The 23921-nt window shown below is 43.7% G+C and overlaps 1 protein-coding gene across 1 annotated transcript in view; it reads right to left on the reverse strand.

Annotated features, from left to right (window-relative positions):
• The window catches only part of GABRA4 (gamma-aminobutyric acid type A receptor subunit alpha4), a 65990-nt gene that overhangs the window by 15981 nt on the left and 26088 nt on the right, over positions 1-23921 (reverse strand). The window contains exons 3-8 of the mRNA XM_079989759.1: positions 19126-19193; positions 16274-16494; positions 16096-16178; positions 14612-14755; positions 12262-12414; positions 2848-3107 (exon numbers count right to left, since the gene is read on the reverse strand). Of these exons, the coding sequence (XP_079845885.1) occupies positions 2848-3107; positions 12262-12414; positions 14612-14755; positions 16096-16178; positions 16274-16494; positions 19126-19193 (929 nt within the window). The remainder of the gene's footprint in view (positions 1-2847; positions 3108-12261; positions 12415-14611; positions 14756-16095; positions 16179-16273; positions 16495-19125; positions 19194-23921) is intronic.

The following is a 23921-nucleotide window of genomic DNA, read 5'->3' on the forward strand; positions in this document are numbered from 1 at the left end:
ACCCTAGGACTTGCCAGAAGGTCGGCGGTTCGAATCCCCGCAACGGGGTGAGCTCCCGTTGCTCGGTCCCTGCTCCTGCCAACCTAGCAGTTCGAAAGCATGTCAAAGTGCAAGTAGATAAATAGGTACCACTCCAGCAGGAAGGTAAATGGTGTTTCCATGTGCTGCTCTGGTTCACCAGAAGCAGCTTAGTCATGCTAGCCACATGACCCGGAAGCTGTACGCTGGCTCCTTCGGCAAATAAAGCGAGATGAGCGCCGCAACCCCAGAGTCAGTCACGACTGGACCTAATGGTCAGGGGTCCCTTTACTTTTACCTTTAATTATATCTGGATTTGGACGCAGGTGGCGCTGTGGGTTAAAGCCTCAGCGCCTAGGGCTTGCCGATCGAAAGGTCGGCGGTTCGAATCCCTGCGGCGGGGTGCGCTCCCGCTGCTTGGTCCCAGCGCCTGCCAACCTAGCAGTTCGAAAGCACCTCCGGGTGCAAGTAGATAAATAGGGACCGCTTACCAGCGGGAAGGTAAACGGCGTTTCCGTGTGCGGCTCTGGCTCTGGCTCTGGCTCTGGCTCTGGCTCTGGCTCTGGCTCTGGCTCTGGCCCTGGCCAGAGCAGCGATGTCACGCTGGCCACGTGACCCGGAAGTGTCTCCAGACAGCGCTGGCCCCTGGCCTCTTAAGTGAGATGGGCACACAACCCCAGAGTCTGTCAAGACTGGCCCGTACGGGCAGGGGTACCTTTACCTTTACCTTTTATATCTGGATTGACATCTATACATAAACATTTTCATATTATATGCAAATCCATGTCCTTTTTGCTTCCTATTTACTTATGTACTTCTTCTTTTCTGGTGATGTTTTAATATGGGGCAGTCAAAGTGCTTTTCCTTTTCCTTTCCTGCTCCCCACTTCCTTTTTTAAAAGCTTGCCACCACATCAAGCATCATCTTGCCTGGCTGCAGCAATCTTGTGGCTTTCCTGGGAATAAAATACCCTTGGGAATGATGCTATGTTATCATGCCCAGGAGTATTCTTGGGGAGATGGGCTGATCCCAAGGGGAGACTTTGAACACTGAGTGTGGGGGCTGGGAGTGAAGAAGAAGGAGACTAGAGCTCCATGACGTGTTGGATTTATCAGCCGTGTTGTGTCTCTCTTCTTGGCTGATTGGCAAAGGAACCTTTTCCGCTTGGGATGGATCTTAAACCCTTGTTCCTCACTCCTGAGCTGAGCATGTGCTGGATATGGCAGCTGTTCTGTTGCTGTAATATTTTGAGTCCGAGTGTAAAGTACAGGCAGTAGCCTGATGCCCAGCTTTAACGGCCAGTTCAGATGGTGAGATAGCACTTTGATGATGTGGCTTTATCTCAGGGTCAGCCTAAATGAGCTGAGGCTTCATTTTATACACCAATGTCTCATGTGGATGTCTGCTTCCGATAACAGTTTAATGGAGGGTAATTTCCTTCAGATGCGTCAAATGAAAATAAAAGCCTCTGCATTTCCTGTTCGTTTTATCGCACCCTTAAAACATGGCACTAAACAAGGACTGTATACAATTCCATCTCTGCCTGCAGGATCCAATCCACTTTCCTTGGACTGGGCCAGGGAAACTTTTTGTGAATATGCAGCCCGAAGAATGATCTCGGAAAGAATTTTCCAAAATGTTTTTGACACATGGTAGGCACCAATTTGAAAGATAGAATTGTGAGAAGCCTCAAAGCTTTCTAGCTTTGAAAATCCTGGTTAAAAGTGTACAGAAGAATCACACCATGAGTCCCAGGATCATAGGTTGGAGTCAGTCCCAGAAACCAACTCCACAACAAGTCCAAATCCAATCTGAAAAGTAATCATGGCGGTGCAATGTAGACTGAGACCACAGCATGCAAAGAAGGGAAGTTTAATCGTTCCTTTTCCCACTATGATTTCCCCCAGAATCAGCCTGGCACCAAGTAGTGAAAGGTAAGTGGAAGCTCCCATTGGTGCCCATGGGAGCTTTTTTCCATTTGCTACTTAGAGCATGGAGGCAACTGGGAGGGTGGGAATGATGGTACAGGAGATAATAAATAAACCTTTCTTCCCCACAAGCAGCGATCCTGATCTGAATAAGGGCCCCAAAAGCTTACTTTTAAGTTTAAATATGCTACATGGAGCTGCCTACTCTTTAACATATATATTTTGACCTTCAGACCTCCTTTCCTATCTAGGAAAATGGCAACAAGGAAGTAAAGCAAAGAGGTCTGGTTTTAAGGGGAGAAAAAGAGTGTATAGGGGTATCTGTTTTCAAACGTCTCCACTGACGAACATTTCAGTTTTCGAACACCATAAACCCAGAAGTACATGCTTCGGTTTTCGAACACGCCTCAGAAGTCGAAGATGCCACGCAGCTTCCACTGAGTGCAAGATCCGGAGGCCTAGCTTTCGGCTGTTGAGTTTTTGGTTTTCGAATGTTTCAGAACTCGAACTGTCTTCCGGAACGGATTACGTTCGAAAACCGAGGCACCACTGTAATTGCTACTGGTGTTGCAGATGCACTGCTTTCTGCCTTAGTAACACTGAAATGTTACTGTAGTAACACTGAAATGTTACTGTAGTAACACTTAGTAACACTAAGTAACACTGAAATGTAAGACTGAAGGGAAATGACAAAGAAGTCAGTTTAAGTAAGGGTGCAGTCTAGGCTGTGGAAAAAAGTAATAGTCTCAAAGGAAGCTAGAGGACAATGGAAAGCAAGATGGGTTCAAACCACCCTAGAATGGAAGCTGACCATGCACTTTAACCCTAACCCAGCTTTGAATGCACTTTCGGTCAACATTTCACTAGTCACGTTTTAATGCATATTAAATAGGCTAAATACCGTGGGTGCCTCTTCTGCACAGTTTTCCTTCTGCACAGGAGTTGCTGGAACTTCAGGAGCAGATCTCGCAGCCTTCCTTTTGGCTTTTTCCATCTGAATGTTAGTGAAATAGTTGACAGCTGCAAACTCAATCAGTGCAGAGAAGACAAAGGCGAAGCACACGGCAATGAACCAGTCCATGGCAGTGGCGTAGGAGACTTTGGGCAAAGAATGCCGCGCACTGATGCTCAGAGTTGTCATGGTCAAAACCGTTGTTATCCCTGTAAAAAGAAAAGAAGCAAAGCAACGCTGCTGCATTTGAGAATCATATCAATTTTTAAAAAAATAAATCACTCCAATATATTTGGGGCCATAGCCAAATACAAAATGGCGCAAGTTGAAATAGTTTGGAAGCTTTTCAACACTCTCTTTACCAAAGGGGGGGTGCATTTGAGGATTTCGTTAAAAAGCATTGAGACAAATGAGACCCCAGCTGAAATTAAAGTGGGGAGGGTGAAACACTGCATGAGTGAGGTATTGATTGATTGATTGATTGATTGATTGATTGACTGATTGATTGATTGCAATCATATCCCTTTTCCCAGCCCAAGGAACTCAAGGTAGTGTCAGGGCTGGTTCCAGATGTCGGTCAGCACACAGGAAGCAGAGAATATTAGTGCAGTTAATTCTTTATTCAAGAATATGCCATATAACTTAGCAACACTCCCAGCAGGACTTGCTCTGCTAGTTCCCAGGACTGGCGGTCCTCACCTTCCACTTCCTCTAAGGCTCCTCCTCTGCCGGATGTTTTCCAAGCAGTCTCAAACTTCACCTGGGCACCTGTAATCTCTGCTCCACTCTACACATCGCCTTGCATGTCCTTGGAGACTAGTGGAGAGGGGAGCTTGTCGCAGTAGGAGAGGCAGGCTCCAGGGATTTTTTCTTCAGCCTCTTGCCCCCACCCCCTCTGCTTTAGTCTCTGAGTCAGGAGGAGGAGGAGTTTGGATTTGATATCCCGCTTTATCACTACCCGAAGGAGTCTCAAAGCGGCTAACATTCTCCTTTCCCTTCCTCCCCCACAACAAACACTCTGTGAGGTGAGTGGGGCTGAGAGACTTCAGAGAAGTGTGACTGGCCCAAGGTCACCCAGCAGCTGCATGTGGAGGAGCGGGGAATCAAACCCGGTTCCCCAGATTACGAGTCCACCGCTCTTAACCACTACACCACGCTGGCTCTCAGAACAGTTCCCGGTCACCAACTCTCCTTGCTCACTCTATCCTGCTGCTTCTCAGCCTCCAATCCCTCCTCCCACTCTTCTCCCTCTGACCTCCATCAATTTCCTGGCTCTGAGCCTTCCTCCTCTGGGGTTTCCCATGGGGGTCTCCCGCCTGATGCTTCCTACCACTCTTTATCATCCAGCCAGTCCATGACAGGTGGCATACATGGTTCTCCCCCCACCTCAGTTAATCCCCGCAACAGCCCTGCAAAGTAGGTTTGGCTGAGAGGCAATGAGAGGTCAACCAACAAGCTTCTAGGTAGGTTTGGCTGAGAGGTCACCCAACGAGCTTCATGGGCAAGGGCAGATTCGAACCCTCTGTCTCCCAGGTACTAGTCCAGCACTCACTGGAGAGTCAGTGTGGTGTAGTGGTTAAGAGCGGTAGTCTCATAATCTGGTGAACTGGGTTCGCATCTCTGCTCCTCCACATGCAGCTGCTGGGTGACCTTGGTCTAGTCACACTTCTCTGAAGTCTCTCAGCCCCACTCACCTCACAGAATGTTTGTTGTGGGGGAGGAAGGGAAAGGAGAATGTTAGCCACTTTGAGACTCCTTCCGGTAGTGATAAAGCGGGATATCAAATCCAAACTCTTCTTCTTCTAGCCACAATGCCACACTGACTGCTAGTGTCTAAGTTACTCCAGTGTGGTGAAAACTCTCCTTTAACAGCACCATAACTATTTTAGATTAATGCAGAAGTTAAAACTATGGCCTCACCCATTCCATATTTTTATTCCTAGCTACTAGAGATAGCCAGGATCCATGAGACATCACGAGAATTAACATGGGGGCTGCCATTACACACACACCCTAATAACATCTGAATACAGTTGCATGCACTCATTATAAGCACTGAAAACAAATTCATAATTTTACATTAAAATGGAGTCATTACTTCGGTGAAACTCTGATTGTGGTCAAAAAGTTTTCATGCTTGGAAATTGATAAGGGTCTTGGTGGACCAGTCAAATGATGTTTTTTCCGCCTGTTTTAGCAATTGAAACCTGCTGTGCTATGTGCTATATGATTTTCCATTGTATTTTTAAAGACATACCACCACAGATTGAAACCCTGGGTCCAATACATCTTGTTATTGCTTTTTTAAAAATCTTGCTTAGTTGTGGTCTACCTGACCCCAATAGCAATTAAAGTGTTTTATCCAAGGAGGGTGGGTGCGTGTTAAAAAGTACTAAAGGCAAAAACCTATTTTTTGCAAACCTAAAAGGCTCCACTGAAGCTCAGAGCTCTAAATGACAGTGGTTCCACTGCAAATTCTGTTTATGGCTCTCTCTCTCTCTTTCTCCACCAGAAGGCAGAGAGGAAGAATGAACTCAATATTGCTTTAAAATAACATGAGAGACTATACATTTTAATAAAGCAGCCAAGGAGACAGCGGTATGTGATCAAATACAGCAGTACAGTCTTCCTCCTGACAGTTCTGTAATATAGCTCTAATGATATGGAACAATCCACTTACAGCTCTTGGACTGAGGCTGCAGCTTGAATTAGTACAGAGCATAAGCACCTCGGGGAAAGGCTCTCTCTGTTCTGCAATGCTGTGTGCATGTGTGTGCATGTGTGTGCATGCACACATGTGCTCATTACAGCAAAAGGAAAGCTGTACATGGAAAGTTTGTATTTAGACTGTACACTTTCAAAACTGTATCTGTGTCACAATGCACACTTGAGACATTATTATTTTTTATTTATACCCCGCCCATCTGGCTGGGTTTCCCCAGCCACTCTGGGCATCTGACAGCACATCTAAAAACATATTTAATGTGGATTCAGGATCACCTGAAGGGTGGGTTTGGTATGCACATTCACATCTGCCTTGCGATGCAGAAGAGAATAAAGAAATTAAGAGAAGTATCAAAAGCAAGAGTATGGGGAAGCAGAGAGGAGGTGACCTCAACATTTGCTAGACCTACACTGAAAAGATCTACACTGGCTCCCAGTATGTTTCCGAGCACAATTCAAAGTGTTGATGCTGACCTTTAAAGCCCTGAACGGCCTCAGCCCAGTATACCTGAAGGAGTGTCCCCACTTCCATCGTTCTGCCCGGACACTGAGGTCCAGCTCCGAGGGCCTTCTGGCTGTTCCCTCACTGCGAGAAGCAAAGTTACAGGGAACCAGGCAGAGGGCCTTCTCGGTAGTGGCACCCACCCTGTGGAACACCCTCCCACCAGATGTCAAAGAGAAAAATAACTACCAAACTTTTAGAAGACATCTGAAGGCAGCCCTGTTTAGGGAAGCTTTTAATGTTTAATAGGTTATTGTATTTTAGTGTTTTGTTGGAAACTGCCCAGAGTGGCTGGGGAAACCTAGCCAGATGGGCGGGGTATAAATAATAAATTATTATAGACTACAGTCCATTCAAATGAGGCTGAGCCCAAGGGATCTTGGGTAGAAAACTCTCATTTTGGAGCAACTTTCCTTACTCAAGATTGGTGCCTCTAACAATGGCAGGCCAGATACCTCATAAAATAAAGATTGGATACTGTAAAGGGCACACACTACATCAGCAAACCAGGTTTCAGCAGTCGACAACATCAATTATCTGGCCAAACTGGGGGCACTAAGAAACAATGCAGGGTTGCTGAGGACCATTGGCAATGCACGATAACTGTCCTTCCTCCCCCCCCCCCCCCGCCCTGAGGTGTGAACAGAGACATGGAATTTGGAAGGTTGCCACGGTAGCTGGGTGTGATGTCACAAGAAGAGGTTGGGGTCCTTGGGGACAGCTGAGATCTTGGCTGAAGGCAGGCTAGGTGAAATCCCTTGGACTCCAGTGCTGTACGGCTGTGGGGAACAAGCCCCTCTTGAGCTGACCATGCTTACTAAAGGTGTAAATATGTGTAACTAAACAGTATTTATGAAAACACATCCTAACTCTCATGTGAACACAGGCCCTGGGTGAGCACCTGGAACCCCCTGGAATCTTGCCACAGCTTAGCAGAGTTTGGGGATGACATCCAACCTTTGCAACACGATATCCAAGGTGCTGCTCTCCTTGCTGTGTCCAGCAGGGCAAAAGTTTGGAGACTTGGCCTCAGATCCATGAGGGATCACCCCAAAGAGTTGCTTCCCTTCTGGCAGCCTCCAAGAGGCAGCCACTTTCCAGGTCTCATGCTGGGGAGTTGGGCAGTACAGGCAGAAAGCACAGGGGAGGGGAAATGTGTTGCATTATGTAGACAAGGATTGTATCCTACTGGAAGAGAATTCCTTTATTTGGGAACTTACACATTTTATTTTGAAGGGGCCTTTCAGATTAAAATAGTAATTCCAAACATAACAAAAGACTACTGTTAATCCTTCTGATTCTCTCTGGGTATATACACAGAAGCACAGCAGAGAAGTGCTCCCCGGATATTTAATTGTTAAGTATTACCCTATCATGTATTTCATTAAAAACTCAAGTCTTTTTAAAGAGAGTATCAGATTGCCTAATTGGCATATGAATGCTAATATATTTATGTTGTAGCCTAAACTGTGACTGTTCTTATTCCTCGCATAATCCAAATAGAACTGGTGACATCGATATTAATGGGAACAATTCACTTTGCTGCTTGGAGGGGAAATGGCAGCATTATCACTTGGCACTTTTTAAGGAAGCTCTTTATCTGTTAAATCTTTCCACAGGAAGGCTACTAGGAATGAGATTCAACTGGGAATATGGAAAGAGAGCATACCCTCCAACATTTCTCCAAAGAAAATAGGGACATCCTATCCCATAATAATAATTTTATTATTTATACCTCACCCATCTGACTGGGTTGCCCCAGCCATTCTGGGCGGCTTCCAACACATATAAAAACATAATAAAGCATGAAACATTTAAAAAAAACCTTCCCAGGTGTCTTCTGAATTTTGTATAGTTACTTATCTCCTTGGCTTGGGGTCACATAACTATATCCTCCAACATTTCTCCAATGAAAATAGGGGCATCCTATTTTGGCACGTCCAAAGTCCATTTCAGTGGCCTAATCCTGTCCTGGGGTAAAATCCTCAGCAACTTCAATCCTAAAAAAAGCTCAATAACTTTGGTCAGCCCTCATGCATGTTCACTTCATCAAATCTGGCCCTTTTAGAAAAGGTTTGGGCACCCCTGTCTAAGGAAAAGTGGAACATTCCAGGATCAGATTAGAAACCGGGACGGCTTCTGTAAATCTGGGACTGTCCCTGGAAAATAGAGACACTTGATTAGTCTGCTTCTGGTGAGTAGAATGGCATAATAGTCACCTCAGACAGAGAAATGTCTTAGCTGGCCCTTGCCCTTCCTCTAGTCTCACACCTAGAACATCTCACTGTTTCATAAGCATTTTTTGCAAGGGAGGGGGAAGATGAAACCCTGAACCATTGTTCATGTTTATTTTACATGAAACTGGCTCACATTAGCTATCCCTGGCTCTTGGCATCAGCTGTACTTATAAGAGCTTCCCATTGAAAACTTTTCACCCAGACAAAAGCTGCTGGGTCTCTGTAAACATTAAAAATATAAAGAGCTTCTTCATGCCTGCTTGAAGATGGAGAAATGTAATCTGAATGGCTGCGCAAGACCCTGCTTCTCATATAATCAAATCTAACAAGACAAAGGCAGGCCGCTGGGAGCCTGAAGCTCCTTTGATGGGAAAGAGAACAAACAAAGCAGAAAACACTGAACTGTACTTCTTGGAACGATGGAATTTTCCAAACTTGCTAAAGACTGCTAGCTAGGGAAAAAAATCCATAGAAACTCTAAAGTATTTTTTTTAAGCATTTTCACCTTTGAGCACAAAGACCAGCAAATGATGGCTTATTGCTACAAATGTATCACTTCAGGGTGCGTTCAGATGGGGACTTAATACCACCAATGGTTTATTGGCAACTAGGTTTTCTGGTCCCATCACCTCCTTGCAAATAGAAGGGGAAGAAATGGAGGCAGTGGGAGATTTTACTTTCTTGGGCTCCATGAACACTGCAGATGGTGACAGCAGTCATGAAATTAAAAGATGCCTGCTTCTTGGGAGAAAAGCGATGACAAACCTAGACAGCATCTTAAAAAGCAGACATCACCTTGCTGACAAAGGTCCATATGCTATGGTTTTCCCAGTAGAGATGTATGGAAGTGAGAGCTGGACCATAAAGAAGGCTGATCACCAAAGAATTGATGCTTTTGAATTATGGTGCTGGAGGAGACTCTTGAGAGTCCCGTGGACTGCAAGAAGATCAAACCTCCCCATTCTGAAGGAAATTAGTCCTGGACAGATCCTGAAGCTGAGGCTCCAATACTTTGGCCATACTTTGAATTATGGTGCTGGAGGAGACTCTTGAAAGTCCCATGGACTGCAAGAAGATCAAACCTCTCCATTCTGAAGGCAATCAACCCTGAGTGCTCACTGGAAGGACAGATCCTGAAGCTGAGGCTCCAGTGCTTTGGCCACCTCATGAGAAGAGAAGACTCCCTGGAAAAGACCCTGATGCTGGGAAAGATGGAGGGCACAAGGAGAAGGGGACGACAGAGGACGAGATGGCTGGACAGTGTTCTCAAAGCTACCAACATGAGTTTGACCAAACTGCGGGAGGCAGTGGAAGACAGGAATGCCTGGCGTGCTCTGGTCCATGGGGTCACAAAGAGTCGGACACGACTAAACGACTAAACAACAACAAGGTTTTTTAACTGATTGGATTTTCCGTGGAAAGGGTAAGTCTAGATTAAAGCTGCAATACCTGGTTTCCTGGGAGTAAGCCTCATTGAGTTAGGTGGGACTTCCAAGTAGACACTTCTAGGCTTGTTAGGTAAATAGGGGGGGGGGAATACAGGCTGGCATTTGGATGACATTTTGTGGACCTGAAGAAGCTTGCCTGCAGGAGCAGCACCCATCATACAACAAACAGTTCTCTGGCAACACACACAGTACAGCAAGGTAAAGGTAAAGGTAAAGGTACCCCTGCCCGTACGGGCCAGTCTTGACAGACTCTGGGGTTGTGCGCCCATCTCACTTAAGAGGCCAGGGGCCAGCGCTGTCCGGAGACACTTCCGGGTCACGTGGCCAGCGTGACATCGCTGCTCTGGCGAGCCAGAGCCGCACACGGAAACGCCGTTTACCTTCCCGCTGGTAAGCGGTCCCTATTTATCTACTTGCACCCGGAGGTGCTTTCGAACTGCTAGGTTGGCAGGCGCTGGGACCGAGCAGCGGGAGCGCACCCCGCCGCAGGGATTCGAACCGCCGACCTTTCGATCGGCAAGTCCTAGGCGCTGAGGCTTTAACCCACAGCGCCACCTGCGTCCCTTACAGTACAGCAAACACATTGCTAAATGCTCATCAGCCTTACTTATACAGGACAGTCAAAGGCAACAATGTTATTTAAGTTACCATGGATCATTTGCAACCTTCTGAACTCCACTTGGTATGGGTAAGCCAACCCCCTTCGTAACTGACAGCCACCCATCACAGCCCATTACAGCATAGACATCATCACCTGTCTGCTAGGTGCACATACAAAAACTATCCCACTAAAGATAGTCATGTCAGCCATGGGGGTGGGGGGAGGGAATCCAAAATTCCTCCAATTTAGGATCCTGTCTCCCAGGTCATTTGTGTGGGGTGTCTGTGTGTGAGGGAGAGTCTCCAACCAACCCTCTAAATCAGGGTTTCCTGAACTTGTGTCTCCAGCTTTTTTGGGACTACAACTCCCATCATCCCTAGCTAGCAGGACCAGTGGTCAGGGATGATGGGAACTGTAGTTCAAAAACAGCTAGACACCCATGTTTGGGAAACACTGATTGAGTCATATTAGGAATTCAGGGCAACTCAAAAACTTTTGTGACCTTTTGGTTAGCCTAATAAAGGCATTGCCCGAATATGGATTTCTGAATCCATCCCGCCATTATTTATTTATGCATGAATTTAATAATCTGCACTTTCATAAAAATCAAGGAAGGTGGAGTACAACATATAAGGACAAAATCAACAGCAGAGCCATAAAAACATCGATGAAACATCAACGTCATCTCTGACAAAACCTATTTATCAGGCTTTAATTTATTATGGGAACCTGTCTGAGCGGAGACAACATAGGATTAGGTGGGGATAAATCTTACGCACCGCAAGCAAAAATGGATCTATATCAAAGCACTTTCAATTCTGTAAAACCTATTACCTTTCTACAGCCTCAACAAGAAAAGGTGCCACTGAAGTTTTCTTTTGCGATTTCTTGCTGGGATGAAATGGAGGAGGGCTAAGTAATACGCAGGTGGCGCTGTGGGTTAAAGCCTCAGCGCCTAGGGCTTGCCGATCGAAAGGTCGGCGGTTCGAATCCCTGCGGCGGGGTGCGCTCCCGCTGCTCAGTCCCAGCGCCTGCCAACCTAGCAGTTCGAAAGCACCTCCGGGTGCAAGTAGATAAATAGGGACCGCTTACCAGCGGGAAGGTAAACAGCGTTTCCGTGTGCGGCTCTGGCTCTGGCTCTGGCTCTGGCCAGAGCAGCGATGTCACGCTGGCCACGTGACCCGGAAGTGTCTCCGGACAGCGCTGGCCCCTGGCCTCTTAAGTGAGATGGGCGCACAACCCCAGAGTCTGTCAAGACTGGCCCGTACGGGCAGGGGTACCTTTACCTTTACCTTTAAGTAATACATACATATTCAGATTTCTCTTTCAGATGGAAAGTCTGCCCCTGCCGGGCCTAGTTTTAACCTCTTTTATTCATCTCTCTCTGAAATGTACTGCTTAATAGGTCTTTTGGTTCAATGGTCTCCACTTGATTAATGCTTCTCCAATGCATGGCAATGCTGAGGTTTAGAAAGATAACTTCTTTAGAAAATTGCTTCAGCCGTATCTGTATTCTCCTCTCCTTTGTCAGAAACCCAGATTTCCCCCTCAGATCCCTTTGCGCTGCCTCCATGCCGTTTGTCTCCTCTTGCTTTCAGTGTCAATTGGAGCATCCTCTTTCAAATTGCATTTTAATGTGCTTCATTCTAATATCGCGTAATCGATTTTCCTAATTGCTTTTTCAATTCACTCTCGCCAAGGCAGGAGGAGAAAGGGGCCTGTATCAGCGAAGCTGACATTACAGATTCAGAGCCTGAGGGCATACTCCTTACTTGGCCAAATCTCTCATTCAAATCTGTTGGGCTCCTCAAGAAGATTAAAAAGACATACAAAGTCAGCGGTGAGACTTACCAAAAACAGTTCTGGCAGGAACAGACTCCTTATTGATCCAAAATGAAACTTGGGAGAGGATCACAGTCATGATGCACGGGATGTATGTTTGTATCATAAAATAACCCATTTTTCGTCTGAGGTGGAAGTGTACTGTCATAACGACATATTCACCTTAAAGGGGGGGAAAGCCAAAAGTGATTAAAAAAAAAACTTTCCGTACACCCAGATTTATTTATTTATTTTAACATATTCTCCAGCTACTCAAATTGCATTCAGTTCATTTGACTCTGAAAACATGAAGTTTCACTAAAGTGAAAGAAGTTTCAGCCTAGCTAAGACAGCAGTGGGAGCTCACATGAGTCACGCCAAGCTCCACATAGGAAGAACAGGATATATAATAATAAACAAAAGCCATACTGAGTCCAGGGAAAGTAAGTAGATCTTAAAATACTATCCAGGAGGTGGGATGTAAAACATGAAATAATAGAGACTGTTTGACATCCCTCATACTTTCACGTACCATAAACATATATAGGTATACGCTGGAGGGAGGGGGAAATAAGTATAAGTAAAATATTAGCTGTCGGTTCTGATACTGCAGCATCTGGAAAACATATAATTAGTACCTCAGGATTATATTTTCAACAGATGCACCAAGAAAATGTCTTCCTTTCATTGATTTTTTTAGCCAATGAATACCAAACATAGTTGTTATTCACCAGGTGAAGATCTCCCATTTAAACCCCATTGAAATGAATGAGGATGGCACAGAAGCATCTCCCTGGGCTTGTGTAGTTGAGTACCCATACATTTCAGTGGGGCCTGCAATGGAAAATTTTCCATAATAGTGGCTGTATGGAAAGTATGCTTGGGACCTTGGGACCAGTCCAATGCTCAAAGCAGGGGGGGGGGGAATGAAGTGAGGTGGTTATAGGTCCATCTGAATAGAAATGGAATGGCTCTCTATCCTACTTGGAGTCAGGCTTAGGGCCTACCAAAAAACGCCACACAAGAGCAAATGAGTTTCGAAGCCAAGATAAGTAAAGAGCTAAGGATTATCAGTCATATTGCAGGCTTGCATGCCTCCTCCCATGCTCATGTCCTAGTCTACAGAGCCAAACATAGTTGACCAGATGTGTTGTAGCTGGCCACCTGCCTGTCACTGTTTTTCCATGCCTGTTTCTTCAGTCTAGGGCATGCATTAAGAACAGGAGGTTTATTAAGCCTGTGGTGGGTCAGGTCTGTTCCAAAGTGCAACTGTGTGCAGGAAAGAACTGAACCAATCTTCTTCATTCCACACCGTGAAAAGAAATTGCCTGCCAAAACCCAAAGCATGATCAAAATGCTCAATTAATTGCCTCACTTCCGCCCATCTTCTCCTCCCACGTACCACCCACCCACTTAAAGGAAAGCTATAAACAACCTGAGCCTTCTGGTGGAAATTCTGGTATGAAACCATCATTCTGGATTTGGGCTGCTGTTCAAACGCAATTTTAAAAGAAGTGGAAGGAAATGTAAAGGTATCTTGCTGGGAAGTCCATTACACTCCAGGATCTAGTTGTTTTATAATTACATACTGAGATTTTTTTTACCAAGATCATGGAGACACCTTCTTAAGGAGCAATCTAAGAATCTTGGCCTGATATTCCATTATAGATCAGTGATATCTCACTTACAGATAATATCCAATACATTAGGAAAATATTGCTTCATCTTGTTATCAATAACGGCACTCGGAAATCTGTCGCCTACATCTGCTCCCTCTGTTGCTTAATTCTGTCGTGATCTCTACGAGAGCATGTTTCAAACTGCACCAGTAATAGAGCGTTTAGCAATACAATCATATAACCAACCAACAGCCATCATTTTTTTAAAAATGAAAAACAAAAACACCCACAGATCTTAAGCACTGCCACTTCTCACACTGCTGCCTGTTGCTATTTTTTATCACTACACAAAAATATTTTTAAAAAATTAAAAAACAACCCAGCAGTAATAGCTGTTATGTTTAATGTGTTTGCTCCAGCAGCAATTCTAATAGGGATTTAGTTCGACAATCTGCATGCAATTTGTAGCATGATAAATCACAAAGATCAACACTTGCCAGCAGCACGGCTATGAAAATATGTCGGCAGCTACAATCTTGCATTTTCAACCATTTTCACTTTGCTTTCCGAAGAGAGACAGAACAGCATGCAGCAACAGGCTATCTGCTTTAGTGTAAGCCTGGAGATAAATGGTCTAGGTTTTGTCATATGCTTATTATGCCTCTAAGGCTACACTGAGATTTCCAAAGCATCTTTGGCTAAAACGAAATTAGACCGCTAACTCCACCCCTTAAGTTGATGGTCACCAACTAGATTCTTACCTGTAATGGATTTAACAGTATCCGTGGATGCTGTATGCCCAAGCAGGTCATACTGAACTAAACTGGAAGACTCTTCAGGAACTTCCACTGAATTCTTAGGTCCTTTTGTCCAGGTATAAATCATTTCACTCTTTGGATATGCATCTGGGGGGGAAAATACATACAATTAAAATGTTGGGCCTTGACCTATGGACGCCAACAGGCCTTTGGATCGCTTCAGGTTTTTTTTTTACTTTGATTAGCCAGTCACCTTAATAATTACATTTTTATTTTTTTTACTAGGGAGTGAACCGCTGCTCAGCTCTTATTGCCAGACCCACACTGCTATTCGCCCCATATTAACCCCTAGAGCTTCCTCTTCCCACCCCATACAATTACTAAGCTAATTTTTCACCTTCCCAACCCCATTTATAATAATTTATAATAATAATTTATTATTTATACCCCGCCTATCTGGCTGGGCTTCCCCAGCCACTCTGGGTGGCTTCCAAAAAAACTACCCTATTGGTAAACTCCTGAATCTTCCTCAAGCCACACATAGCAATTAGCTTCATTTTCACCTTCCATTCAGTTGTGAAACCACCACCCCATTCTATTCTGCATTTCTTTTAAGGGCACTTCTCCCATTCCCTTGCCCCTTTCCCCTCTTTTTTTGCAACACCCCATTTTTACCTGCACCCCACATTTCCTCCCCCTTCCTCACTTTTCTCAGCTCTTCTTTACACCCAGATCACCCCCGCAGCCATCTTTGTGCACACACCCCATTGTGAGATATGTTACTGGATCTTTAAGATGAAACAGAATTTAAAAAGCAAGTCTGCCATTGAACTTGATCACTTAGAGAAGGTTAAGTTCAGTTGATGGGTGTTGTACACATATGGGTGTCTTCTTGTTAATGAAATATATATATTCTAAATTACTACATTGCACCTGGAACGTTGAAGAAAACACATGGTCCAGGAGTGAAATACATTGTACTATGGAATATTAGAGGGCTCCACAACCTTTATCTCTGTCACATGAGCTGCCGAGAAATGGATGAGGGAGAGCTTTGAGTACAGTGAGAAGGGAGAGATCCTTAAAGGGGGGGGGGGACAGCTATTTTAAACAATAGCAGAAATTTGAGTAAGGCAGGGATGAAGAAACACTGATATGGTGGTTTTAAATAACAGCACAGCTTTGAGTAAAGCAGGGATAGAGAAACACTGAGGGGTGGTTGTTTTTAACACACACACAAAACACACACACAAAGTTTTAACAAGGAGAAATGGCAGAGGTGGGTACCACACAGTAGCCAACACCAAGAAGCAAAAGAGCAGAGCTTTTCCCAACTCCCTTCTCCCTTGTTTTAAGCTGCCATTTCTCAACCAGTCCAGTGATATCCCCTGCTATCAATTTCAATTGACCTAGGCCATGCAGCTCTGGATATTATCTGACCAGTTTCATACATAAGACGTTAAGTAGAGAAGGTCTGTGTGACTTACAACTCCCAAATTTCAGAGGACAGGCGTGACCATCCATTGGGAAATCAACCAATCTCATGGGGCACTCAGCACTTATGGTGAGCCTATAAGGAACAAAATGGAATTAGCCCCAGAATTATGTGTTGCCTCTCTCACGCAAAGTAAAATAAAAGAACGGAAAGATAGATAAATCAACTACCTCATTGTATAAAGGATGGTACCATTTCTCATGATTCTGAATAGTTTATTTGGGGCTGTCATATTATGTGAGACAGATTTTTTCCCATTCCGGAAGAAAGTGTCTGGTGTCCACACTTTGGTAACCATCAAGTTGTTAAGTCTTAGAATTTCAATGGGACCATCATATCTTAATCTTTTGTCGACCCACGTCTGACGAAAGAAAACATCCATCGTGTATTCCTACAGTAATTTGGAAGAGACACAAACTTAATATGTTTTATAAGCATATCCTTTCTATGAATATCCCTCAAGGACAAATTAGTCACTGGTAACTGTAAACTCCCTAAACACATTTCTATCAATTAAACAGAACTATGTACTCCTTTAATACTTTGATTTTCCACATTAGTCATATAAATAAATTGCTATACATATTAAATCAATCAAAAATAATTACTATAATCTAATAGAATGGCAAGAAGCACGCAATTAAACTTGTACTCTAGCACAGAACTGGAAACAGAATGATTAATTCATTAACATATGTTAATGGTTTTCATGTCCACGCTATTTTTTTTAAACAGATGGACAAATTAAAATATGCAGTGGGCCACATGATTAATTATATCAGCCAAAATCAAAGGAATATTATCTAATTTCAACAAATAAAACACAGATGGGATGATCCAAATGGGAAGTAGCATGTCACAAAACGATCATGCAGCCCTTTATTTGGACACCACTTATGTACACGCATCTTTCCAATGGCCTTCATAAATGTGTTCACAGGACTAAAAAATGTGTGCGTGTGTAGATAAAGATCTATAGGTGCATCCATATGGCTTAATGCAGAACCCTATGTGAACTGCAAAGGTCACATGGACATCTAGAGCAAAGAGGCTCCAGAGCAAATGTGTACAAACCTCAGCAGAGAGGGCAAGTCCATATGGAAAAGGATATGCACACGAAGCTGATGTTTTCAGCTGAAATCAAGTCCCAAATAAATGTGACTAGGTCTGAAACCTTAGCGAACCAATTGTGAAATCACTGGGCACTTGAAAAACATGCACAGTGGTGCCTCACAAGACGAAAAGAATCCATTCTGCGATTCTCTTCGTCTAGCGGTTTTTTCGTCTTGCGAAGCAAGCCCATTGACGGCTTAGCGGATTAGCGCTATTAGCGGCTTAGCGGATAAGCGGATAAGCGGATAAGCGGATAAGCAGCTTAGAAAAAGGGGGGGAAGGGGAAAAAACCCGCAGGAACTCGCAAGACATTTTGGTCTTGCAAAGCAAGACCATAAGGAAATTCGTTTTGCGAAGCACCTCCAAAACGGAAAACTCTTTCGGCTAGCGAGTTTTCCGTCTTGCGAGGCATTCGTCTTGCGGGGCACCACTGCACTGGAAGATGCACGGATTGAGCAAGAGCAAGGCATAGACTAGAGTCACGACTATGCATTTGCTGCGAATTCCAAGCAGGAGGAGAGAAAATGTGTGGAAGATGGAACTGGGTGAGAAACTCAACTACCTGAGAACCTCAGCTTGCACTTACAGTGGTACCTTGGTTCTCAAACGCCTTGGTACTCAAACGCCTTGGTTCCAAACACCGAAAACCCAGAAGTAAGTATTCCAGTTTTCGAATGTTTTGTGGAAGCCGAGCATCCAATGCAGCTGTCAGCTGTTGTTTCTGGGGCGTCTGCACCAATCAGAAGCTGCGCCTTGGTTTTCGAACATTTTGGAAGTCAAAAGGACTTCCAGAACGGATTAAGTTTGGCGCTTTTGTTTTTGCTATTTATTTTGCGTTTTTTGTTTTTGAGGCTTTTTCAGTTAATTTGTTTTTGTGACTGTGTGGAACCCAGTTCATCTACTCATTGATTGATTGATTGATTGATTGATTGATTGTGTGACTGTGGAAATGGATAAAAGCCCCCTCTCCAAACAATGACTATCATCAGTGCAGGTAAGAACAAATTTTAATTTTAATTTTTATCATCTACAATACTTTCTTATTTATATTATAGTACAGTACATTGATTATTGCTTTCATTTTATGGATCAATGGTCTCATTAGATAGCAAAATTCATGTTAAATTACTGTTTTAGGGTTGTTTTTAAAAGTCTGGAACGGATTAATCCATTTTGCATTACTTTCTATGGGAAAGCGCTCCTTGGTTTTGGAATGCTTTGGTTTTGGAACGGACTTCCGGAACGGATTAAGTTTGAGAACCAAGGTACCGCTGTATTTGTTTATCTATTGGGAGGATTTATAGTCCTTACTGTTGGAATGAGAAGCAATACCTGATGAAACATCAGAAGATTAATAAGATTTCTAGTAACTGTGGGCACAGCCTTATAGCTCTGCATTAGCTTCTTGCCCCTCCCTGTGACTTAAAGGAGTAGTATAAATTGTGCAAAATGAGGCAACTCAGGGAAATGGACCTCTTTTGCTTAATATGTACAGTTCATAGACTTCAGACTTCCATGGCTCAGACTAAGTCTTTGATGCCAGTATCCAATGCCTCTGTTCCTGCCATTGTTGTCCTTCAAATCCAACAAGGTTATATTGGGGTGACTATTCTCCAAAGAACTGGCTATATCATTTCCATAGCTGGTGTAAATCTGCTGAAAGTGATTTAAACAAAAACCAAAAAAACTCACACACATTGGTCTAAATCCAGCCTGCATGGGAGGACCAGAATCAGGGCTGCCACATCTAAAAATAGCCTGAAAATTAGGCTGCTGCTAATCTTCCCTACTTTGCATGATTGACAGTAGTGCACAAAGGCATCTGAATTAGTCGTTCACTCATTACTGGGGTTCATTTCCTCACCGCCACCTCAACCCTACAAAATCAAAAAAAGCAAGTGATACCTACCATCTCTACATCAGAAACAGGTCCAAAACTGGTGACATAGATATCTGTTTTGACTTCGGTTACAGGACCTAATATATATAAAAAGGAAGTGAGCAAGGAAAATTGGAATGTTTCAGGTTTAAAAGCAGGAAAGATTGTACTTGCAAAAAAAAAAAAGCCACATCTTATGCAATTGTCACTTTGACGATTCATTTGACTAATCGGAGGAAAATGCGCAGGCAGCATGTTCTTCCAACCAAGCCTGCTGAACTTGGAAATTCTTGCATAATGTTGATTTTCATGCCATCTCTTGACTTACGTAAGTACACTGGTACAATTCAGAAATGCTTTTGTAATGCGTTGTCTCGGATTGACATGGGCAAGAAAATACATGCACATGAAGATCTGGGAAAAGCTCTTTTTTATATAGAGAAAAGTGGTCTGGACCTTCAAACTATGTTTCAAATTGGGTTAATGGGAAATATACAACTGCATTCACAAAGACTCAGTTCACATATAACACCAAACCATGGTTTGACACTAGAGGAGCAAACCCTATACTCAGTTGCTGCCTTGTTCAAACTCCCTATCCATCTTTCACTTTTGTGCTCCATCTGCTGCAGACCATGGCATTTGCCACAGACCATATTTTGCAGTTATATCCAAGCTGGCAAACTATGGTTTGTGCTTGCTTTGCAAATCAGTGTAACACCGTAAGATCAAATACTATTTTACAGTCCCATTCTGCAACGTAGGTACATGCCATAGTTTGCCAGTTTGGATGCAATGGCAAACTGGTTTACCAACAATCAGGAAGTAATCAATTGATAAGGAAGTGTAGAGGGAGGAGGACAGGGTAAAGGTGTGGGCACAGAGTTCATTCCTGCATGTGAACCTATCTAGCGTGTGATCCAACTAACTACACAAGAAATAGAAAACATTAAGAAGTTAGAATTCCCAATGCAATCCTACCACACCTCACTCAGAATACACACAGGTCCCACTATCCACCTGCTCATTATGCGAAAATTTGCTTATCCAAACACAAATTATGCCGAAACCTTGCTGCACACATGGCTGATTCAGATATCCAAACTGCCAGAGTTTGCCCACTACCTTAATTTTTTGTGCTTTGCTGGCTAGAGGCTGCCATTTTAAGGCAAAAACCATGGAGAGAGGGAGTGGGGAGAAAGATACGGACAAGTCACCAAGCAGGATAATTCAGACAAATCAGGGAACAGGAGACATTAGACAAAATCAGATTTGTCCTCTGCCTCTCTTTTGCTAGTTGGCTGCAGGAAGAGAGCTCATGGAATTAGAAACGTTCCCATAAGAAATAATGGCTCATCAGCTCATTATGTGAATGCTCACTTAACAAATTATTTCCTGGGAATGCATTGTGTTCAGATGGTGGGACCTGCATTTATTTAGGAGAATACTGTGGCTCCCAAGCATTTTTTTTTGGGGGGGGGGGGAGTTGCCCTCCAAGTCATTTGATTTTAACATCCTTGACCACAATTAATGTCCAGGCTAATCAGTTCACAGCAAAGGAAGGAGCAAAGTGGCCGTGCGTGCAGTCAAAATGCTCATACATATTTTGTCTTAATAAGCCAAGTTATGGTTTATTAAGCCAAGTTACATAGCCAGCATGTTCACATACTGAGCTGGAAAACAAGTCACCAGCATCTATTGTCCATTATAGCCTCTTAATACCATATGCCCCATTTTAGTTTTTCAAACGATTATAGCAAACAAAATAGCAACAGTGTCCATAATATTTCTACAAAACAATTTTTCCTTATTAGATTTTTTAAAAAATCAGCATACTGGCTGACATTCTTTGCTGCCTCCAAAAGCTATTTTGTCTCAAGTAGGTTTATTTGAAAGGCACAATCTATTGGTGCTTGTTTGAGCACATCCTTCTGTCTCCTTAAACTATTATCCATAACACATTTATTACTTCAACCTCCCTGAAAGGCATACAGACTTACACTTAGGCAAGTCTGTGATTGGAAGGAATTGTTTAGCTAGGGAGGTGGGAACCTCCACCATGCTCTCTCCAGGTTCAAAATAGTATCATGGGGGCAACTTTTGATCCAATCTATCAGAGCTTTTCTTATGTTATTATGACTTTAGAAGGTGGACAGGGATAATAATATAGATGGGTTCTGCTGCAAAACTGTGTATCTTAAAAAAGACCTCAGGCATATTCAACATTTATTTATTTTTATTTTTTTGGTTGGTTGGTTGGTTGGTTGGTTGGTTGGTTGGTTGGTTGGTTAGTTAGTTAGCTAGAATACATACACACCCCTTCATCTATAGATTCAGGGCAGTTCACAACATAAACGCCTAATGCAGGAATCTCAATGCTATCAGTGATGGACCTACATTTTGGGGGCCCTGAAGCTTGAACCATCATGGAAGCCCTTTCACAACCAGCAATGAGGTCTGGACACAGCTGTCAACCGTCCCTTATTTGGCAGGAAAGTCCCTTATCCCAGTGCTGTGTCCCACTGCTGTCCCTTATTGATGATGTCCCTTAAATTTCCCGGGTTTCAAAAGAAGCAGCTCCTCTCCCTCCCTCCCTGCTGCCAGGGAGGAGGGAGGCTCCAACTGTGTTGCTTGGCTGCGTTGCTCACCCAATAAGGAGTCTAAGAACGACTGGGGAGGTGGAGCTTGCATGCCTTGTGCCGATCAAATCAGCTGCATTGCCTGCGGACTAGCCTTTGCTCAGCGGTTCCCAGCAGAGAGGTGACGGTGGTTTTCCTTGCTGCATCCCCTTTGCCGGGTTGCTGCGCTGTGGGAACCACCGCTTGAGGCTTCGTTTGGCTGTTGGCTGGGCTTTCTGCCTTTGGCTTGGAGGGGCTCAGAAGTCGAACATACCTGTGCTCGGAAAATCCCTTATTTTGGCTGCTGATCCCTTATTTTCGAGGCTGCTGGTCCCTTATTTTCAAATCTGTAAGTTGACAGCTTTGGGTCTAGGTAGCCACTATTATCTTCTGCAATAGGCTTGTTCCACAGCAGATCAGCACACCTTTACAACATCTGTGCTACTGACTCTCAAACTTTGGGATGGTTGAAATATATACAACAAATATATACAACTCAGATTGAGTCATGTGACTCTAATTGGGTCACGGTGTGGACTAAAGATGCTTCTGGGGCCCCACCAGGATTAGCGGCCCTGAAGCTTAACCTTCATTAGTTTCATTGTTGATTCGACCCTGATGGTTATTCTCTTTGGCTATACCAAAGAGGAAGAAGTTCCATATATTTCGAAGCCTTCAAACTTCCAGGCTGTTGGGTTTATTGGGCTCTTTTAAACAACTCTTGCAGCCTAGCAGGCACAATGTGACAACATTGTGAAGATTTTGTTGAAAGGTAAAGTGCATTTGCCTTGTGCCTAACATTGTTGTGTGCGCAAATGTCACCTAGTGTCAAAATGCAGAAAGGAAGCATAAACAATGAGAAAAGTGAAATTATTATTTCCCATTGGCCCGATATGGAGGTTTCAAGCTGCTAACTGAATACAGAACAAAAGCATGTAAAATTACCTCACTTCACAGTTTGTAAATTACACCTAAGAGTTCAGTTCGGAAGAAGATGAATGCAGGAATCACTAGAAGCTTTTCCCAACAAAGCAGCAATATACAAGCCATGTTCGGATCACAGTCACCTCAATCAGCTCCTGCAATTTTCTAGTTCAAAAGTCTTCACCTTCTATCTCTTTTTTCTCACTTTCCATTTTTAATTCCTAAGTCATCAAGATTGTGCAGCTGCTTGAAATCAACTCCTGAAAGTCCCCATATCTTCCTGTTGGAATGACAGCTTTTCAGAACATGACTTTATTCGCTTAGCACAGGGTTGACAAACCTTTGACCTATGGGCCAGGCCTCCCTACTTCACCTTCAAGGCCATTTTGGACTCACTGTACATCTGGCTTGGATGTCCTTGTCGTAAACTTATTGCTTATTGCAGGGCATTTGGTTCCATATGTGTAAAGCTTTTGCATTGCTGGGTTCTCTTTTACACACCTGAAGATCTTGTATCAGCGGTCAAGCTAACATGCCAAAGCACACAGAATTAACGTTTCAACTGTCATTGGAAATCCATCGGACTGCTTTTGTTTGATTCAAAGCCAGAGGGCCTGATGGGATACCTGCCGAAGTCTTCAAAGTGGGCAGAAATGAACTGACACAACAACTTCACAAGCTCATCGGAAAAATCTGGGAGAGAGAGGAGATCCCAGCAGACTTTAGGGATGCCAAAATTATCAACCTTTTTTTAAAAAAAGGTGATAGAATGGATTGCGGAAACTATAGAGGCATCTCTTTATTAACTGCGGCCTGCAAAATTCTTGTAAGGATCTTAGCAAACCATCTCCTAACTATATCTGAGGCTATCCTTCCTGAATCCCAAAATGGTTTTTGACTTTCTAGGGGGGACAGTGGACATGATTTTCACTGCTTGACAGATTCAAGAAAAATGCAGAGAGCAAAATCATCCCCTGTATATGGCATTTATCAACCTGACTAAGGCCTTTGACACTGTAAATCGTAATGCCCTGTGGACTGTCCTTCTGAAAATCGGCTGCCCCGATAAATTTGTGAATATCCTTCAGCTCCTCCATGATAATATGATAGAAACAATTGCAGATAACAATGGCTCTCAAAGTGAACCATTCACAGTGGGAGCAAGTGTTAAGCAGGGTTGCGTTATCGCCCCAACTCTATTAATTGTTTTCATTGCCGTGATCCTACACATTGTCAAAGGGAAACTCCCCACCAGGGCAGAAATCATATATCAACAGATGGAAA

The sequence above is a fragment of the Podarcis cretensis genome (assembly GCF_951804945.1).
Source record: "Podarcis cretensis genome assembly, chromosome: 9".
Taxonomy (NCBI): domain Eukaryota; kingdom Metazoa; phylum Chordata; class Lepidosauria; order Squamata; family Lacertidae; genus Podarcis; species Podarcis cretensis.